This window comes from Humulus lupulus, unplaced genomic scaffold (genome assembly GCF_963169125.1).
Source record: "Humulus lupulus unplaced genomic scaffold, drHumLupu1.1 SCAFFOLD_43, whole genome shotgun sequence".
Lineage (NCBI taxonomy): Eukaryota > Viridiplantae > Streptophyta > Magnoliopsida > Rosales > Cannabaceae > Humulus > Humulus lupulus.
In genome coordinates, this window is record NW_026908654.1 from 55,374 (window position 1) to 60,957 (window position 5,584).

At 34.0% G+C, this 5,584-nt stretch overlaps 1 protein-coding gene across 3 annotated transcripts; it reads right to left on the bottom strand.

Moving 5' to 3' along the window:
- Positions 1–1,203: 1,203 nt before the first annotated feature.
- Positions 1,204–5,584, bottom strand: LOC133810252 (ferredoxin--NADP reductase, root-type isozyme, chloroplastic-like). 3 transcript variants are annotated; one of them, XR_009881971.1, is made up of 5 exons: positions 5,520–5,584; positions 5,044–5,427; positions 3,512–3,596; positions 2,388–3,416; positions 1,204–1,859 (listed from the first exon to the last, which is right to left on the bottom strand). XR_009881971.1 is itself a non-coding variant. In XM_062246022.1 (4 exons), exons 1-4 carry the CDS (start codon positions 5,538–5,540, stop codon positions 3,400–3,402), a joined length of 507 nt encoding a protein of 168 aa, XP_062102006.1. In that variant the 5' UTR covers positions 5,541–5,584; the 3' UTR covers positions 2,270–3,399. The 3 variants fall into 3 exon arrangements, 2 of the variants coding, with proteins under 2 accessions (XP_062102006.1, XP_062102005.1); XM_062246022.1 differs by lacking the exon at positions 1,204–1,859 and having other exon boundaries at positions 2,270–3,416; XM_062246021.1 differs by lacking the exons at positions 1,204–1,859; positions 2,388–3,416 and having other exon boundaries at positions 3,425–3,596.

Here is a 5,584-nt window from a genome sequence, read left to right on the forward strand (position 1 = left end):
TTTGCCAAAAAAAAAGTGCTTACTTGGAATATCTAAGTCAAACAAACAATATTCCACCATACAATTATTTGTCAGTAACTTCCCACGATGGAATCAAATGAAGAAATAACTTTACTTTAGCATTCAAAATCATCGACTGATACATTAAATATATATACACATATACACTATTTCTCTCTGTCTCACGCCCTCATCATTTTTTTATTGTCTTTTTCTTTTCTTTTCCCTCGAGCTTGCCTCGAGCTTTCCTGTAGATCTAAATGGTGCTCAAACTCTTAGAAAGTACTGAACATGAGGTATATACGTGCATGGCTTGTGGTTTTGGGTTGGGTTTATATGTGTGAGTATATATACATTATTATATATGTGTATGTAATTATATATATATATATATCTTGGGTGAGATCTAGAGATCCTTTTGAAGTAAGTTTCATTACTACATAATTTGGTCATACGTGAGTTTTATTAATTGTATAGAGATGAGAAATACTTAATTCTTGCCAAAAAATGATAATAATTATAATAAAAATGTCTGAAAATATGTGTAAGTAAAGGGAGTGAAAGGAATGTGTATTTGTATTGTGACTAACTTAAAAATAATTCATGTGAGTGAGTGATGGGCTCGTACGCCTAAGAGTCAAAATATTTTTTTTTGTTGGTGGGCATATATATATTGTCAATGTTGGTTTGGATTCTAGAGTGTACATATATGTAATATACTTTGTTGCTATTGTTATAAATTTTTTAACCACATATACGTGTAGTGAAATAATAATTAAATTGATGAAATATTAGATTCTGATTTTTTTATGATATTTATTACAAAAATATAATATTTTTTGGGGAGATTTTTTAACCACATATACATGTAGTGAAATAATAATTAAATTGATGAAATATTGGATTCTGATTTTTTTATGATATTTATTACAAAAATAGAATATTTGTTGGGGAGCAAAGACGATGTACCCATATCAAAATTAAGAAACTTTAGATCAAGATATATATATATATATATATTTATATATATATATCACTGGTTTGGCCTATATATATAGATATAGCTTGATTGTATATATAGAAAGAATATAATGTTATTATAGGCATGTATATGTATTTACACATATATACATATATATATATATAGATTGATTATATATTTATACATGTGTTGTAAATACATAAAACAAGACTCACACAATCTCAACGATCAAATCAAAATTATAAACTAAATAAGTAGATTATGTATATATGAATATAAATATAATAAAGGAGGGAGACCTTTTCTAAGTTTTGAATGTGAGAGGAGATGAGATGGGGGATATGAGGCCTCTTGGCGATGCTCTATAAGTGGCGGAGAGAACGTGAGCAACGTGGAGGTAGAGTCAATTCTGCATGGCACCGACGGTAGTAGCTCGACAGATTTTGTTTGTTATTTATTTTAAGTTATGTAACTAATAGTATATATGTTAATTATTTACAGGTTGAGTCTCCCTCTTCTTCGACGTGAATTTCGTAGCACCACTGAGAGGCTCGGTTTTCTCCTCCAACGACAAAGCCACCAACAGGACAACTCCACAGTCACCACGACTCTGGCTTCCGTTCGACGAGAGCCACCACCCACCACCCCTTGGCCTTTCCACTTCGATGAGCACCATTGTGCATGCAGCCACACGGTTTGATGGAGAACTTCTCGTCACACGGTATCGGCTTGAGTTCGTGGTAGGCTCGGGAGCTTTGGAGAGACTAAACCAGAGCGTCGGGCAACAAAGCATCACCTTACCTCTGCAATTGAGTCGATGATTTATCGAAGTCTTTGCTGTGTTGAAGTGCTTGTCGTCTCGTCTAAAGACTTTTTGCTAAATACACATGAGAAAAAAGAATTATAAATTAATATAATTGGAAATAAATTAAAACAAAAAATATACAGTACATGCATCTCCACCATACAAAATAATACCTAATGCTTTGAAGCAATCACAACAACAACAAAAAAACAGCCGCACATATGCGACCCTTTCGTACACCCGCACCAAAGCCATACCCATACATACATATGCATAAATGAGCATGCAAAGACATTATTACTTCTTGGACAAATTAACTCTTCATGTCAACATCACCTCAAAAAAAGTCTTTTTCTTTTCTATCGGTATTTTATTCCAACGTGCTAATTTATTAATATAAAATAAAATAATATAATGTATATTTTTTGGGGAATATAATAATGTAGAATATATTTTTTAGTGTAATTTTTAGTATCGTAAGTAAATTGGAAAAAAAAATATAATATTAAAATTCTCTTCATGTCAACACTAGCCGGGATTATAGGTTTGTGAAAAAGGTTCATAGTACATCTGGCGTAGTTGACCTGGGAAATTACTTACAGCATTAACACCCTCGGTCTCTCCCTCAAATAGAGTAGATCAAGTATCAGTAACATGCTCCACAACTTGACATATTCCACATGGACACACCTGTTGGCCTAAAGCAAGTTGTTGTACCACTAATATTAATTGAGCCAGTTGATGACCAAGATGGTTTTCGTTGGAATTACTCAGCTCATTAACTATCTTTGGTGGTGGATTAGGATCTTGGAAAATGCCAAACTGTTGTGAGTTGGCAGCCATATTAAAAATCAAGCTCCTGGCTGCAGCAGGAGTCTTATCAACTAGTGCACCCTCACTAGCTGCATCAATCATACTCCTATTCATAAAAGTACTGGATTAGGAGTTGTTCATTTATCTGATGATGAGGGCACCTAGCACATAATCGCTTAAACCTCTCCCAATATTCATACAATGACTCCGCTGTATATTACCTCAGATCTCTTTCCTGATGATTCCTACTTTAGATGCTGGAAAATATCATTCCAAGAACATAGTCTTCGTACCATTCCAGGTTTCAAAAGTACCGGGTGGAAAATAGTACATCCACTTTTTAGCTTCATCCTTCAGGGAGAAAGGAAACGCTCGTAGCTTAATATGTTCTTCAGTCACTGCAACAGGTTTCATACTAGAACAGACAATATGAAACTCCTTCAAATGTTTATTCGGGTCCTCACCGGCCAACCCATGGAAAGAGGTAAATAAGTGAATGAGGCCCGACTTCAACTCAAAGTTGACATTTAAAGGTGGATATTGAATGCAAAGCAGTTGTTGGTCAAGATCTGGCACTGCCAACTCATTCAACGTCCTTTGCTGGGCCATTGTTCTATAAGATCAAACTGAATCGTCAGAATTAGATTTGTTGTCAGATAATAATGGCTCTTTAACAGACTCTACACGTTGATAATGATGCTGAAAGAGTGGATTATCAGTGATAGTTATGGTATTGTGTGACACGAACGATGCCTCGAGATAATCTTTGATTTTTTGTAATTGATCTTGTGTATCTTCTTCACCAGACATATACACCTGACAATTCCACGGTAAAACTAATTAGTTTCAAACAAATAAAACTTCACTAGTGCTACCAACGACAAGACTCACACATAAGCTTGCTGTTATACCATTAAACGTATCTCCATATCTTGAAGAAGCTGCGGAAAAGTATCTAATGTTTGACGAATTTCCAATATCGAAAGGATTTTTGGGCTGCCAACACAAATTAGATTTATAATTATGAATATATATAAAGAAAAGTACTGTGATTAGATGAGAAATTGGGTGAAAAAAAAAAATATTTTTTTTAACCTCATGATGCAAAATTTGTTTTTTTTTTTAATAATTTTTCGTGGGATGACGTCACAAGATGTCTAATGGGTAAACATAAGATGTTGACCAAATTTTGATTGGAAGACGGTAAAAAATTACCAAAAAGATACTATTATCTAAAATAACTAAAAATATAATTATTTTATAAAAAAAACAATAAAAATATGTTGCTTAGTACGTTAAGTTAGTCAACATCACATAATAATGTGTGGTGGAACACTGCTTATTAAATTATACAAAATAAAATTGGATTTTAAACTTCATCACATATAAGTTTTACCTCATCTTTTGTTAAGCCCCTTCAAATACTTTATAACATTAATCAAAACCCGCCCAAATTTCGTGCCATGAGAGAATAAATTCTGTTCCTTCCAGAGAGTCCAACTAATAACTAAATATTAACTAGGGATGTAAATGGGGAGGGTCCGTCTGGCCCGCTAAAGATGTGCCCCAACCCGTTAAGCTCTCGTCCTGACTTGCCCCCACTACAAATAAATGTATCATTTAGTGACAACTTTTTAGTCACAATATATATTTTGTGACTAAATGAAACTTTTAATCACAAATTGTGATTTTTGTGACTAAAAATATATTTAATGACAACAAATTGTGATTTTTGTGACTAATAGTTTGTCATAGACTTTTTAGTGATGACTAAGGTAAAATTATTATTTTTAAGTCAAAATTCTTTTACTAGACACAAAATTTATTGTGACTAAAACTAAGATTTTTTTATAGTGCTCGTTCAGGTTTTTTATGCGGGTCAAGTCAGACCTGCCATGAATGTGATAGAGCGGGTCAGACCTGACCTAATAAGGTTTTTTTTTTCTTTAATAGATGAAAAATTAATTTATTTTATTAAAAAAATGTTATAATATAAAAATAAATGGCAAAAAAAATATGTCATATTAGACAAATGAGTTGCCCAATATTTTATAAATAATCTTGCATACTAAAATAAAATAAAATTTAATATACATCAAAGTCGACATTAATTTTCTCGTCTATTTCTTTTAAATATATATATATATATTTGGATTATAGATTATCGTAAGTAAATAATGATAGTAATTAATTTTTTGAAAAAAATCTTTAATTACTAAAAAAAAAAATTAGTTGGGTCGTGATCCGACCCGCTTCCATAGCTAGAGGTCAGGTCGGATCTCGACCCACTCCATTTTCACCCTGTTTATATCAAAATCAGTGGTTGCCCCGTCAGGTCAGGCCTCCCATCCCCCCAATTCACCGGGCTTTTTTGCCATCCATTATTGATCGAACTACGGTCATCAATCATTTAAATATATAAAACTATGTAGCATATCCTTACCGCGGGCATTACACCGAAAACTTGTCCCTCCCAGTGAGGAAGAAAGCGACCATGATCAAACACGATGTGGTAAATCTCTGTAGAAGCGTTTTCACCGGTAATCTTCTCGACAGAGAGAACGGTGGCTGTATGAGGTGCATCAGCCGTGTATAGATTCGTGGGAGGCCTCAAGGCGTGTTCGAGCACTAAAGGAGTCACAGGAACCTTGCCACCATGCCCTACATCAACTACTCCTTTTGTGAGCTTCTGCGGTCCATTATTGTTCGTGTCCAAGATGTTGAAAGGCAACGCCGAAGCTTCCACCTTCTTAAACGAGCTTGCATAACTAGTCTGCAACAAAATGAACAATCCAAACTTGAAGAAGAAAGATGTTTTCAGCTTACCCTGCATGAATGAAAATCATGAGTGAGATGAGACTTGGTCAGACAAAGTGAAATAATCTAAGGAAAGAATAGAAAGTAATGTGGAAGACCAACCTGAGAGAGTGTGGAAGACATGGTTGAGATTGAATGGAGAGAGGCAATAATTGAGTGAGTTGAAA

Excerpts from the sequence above, each read along its gene's own strand:
- LOC133810252 (XM_062246021.1), bottom strand. The coding sequence starts at position 5,540 with ATGTCTTCCACACTCTCTCAG. Across the intron at positions 5,428-5,519 it reads TGTCTTCCACACTCTCTCAG|GGTAAGCTGAAAACATCTTT; the intron begins GTTGGTCTTCCA and ends TCATTCATGCAG. Across the intron at positions 3,597-5,043 it reads TTTTCGGTGTAATGCCCGCG|CCCAAAAATCCTTTCGATAT; the intron begins GTAAGGATATGC and ends TTGTGTTGGCAG.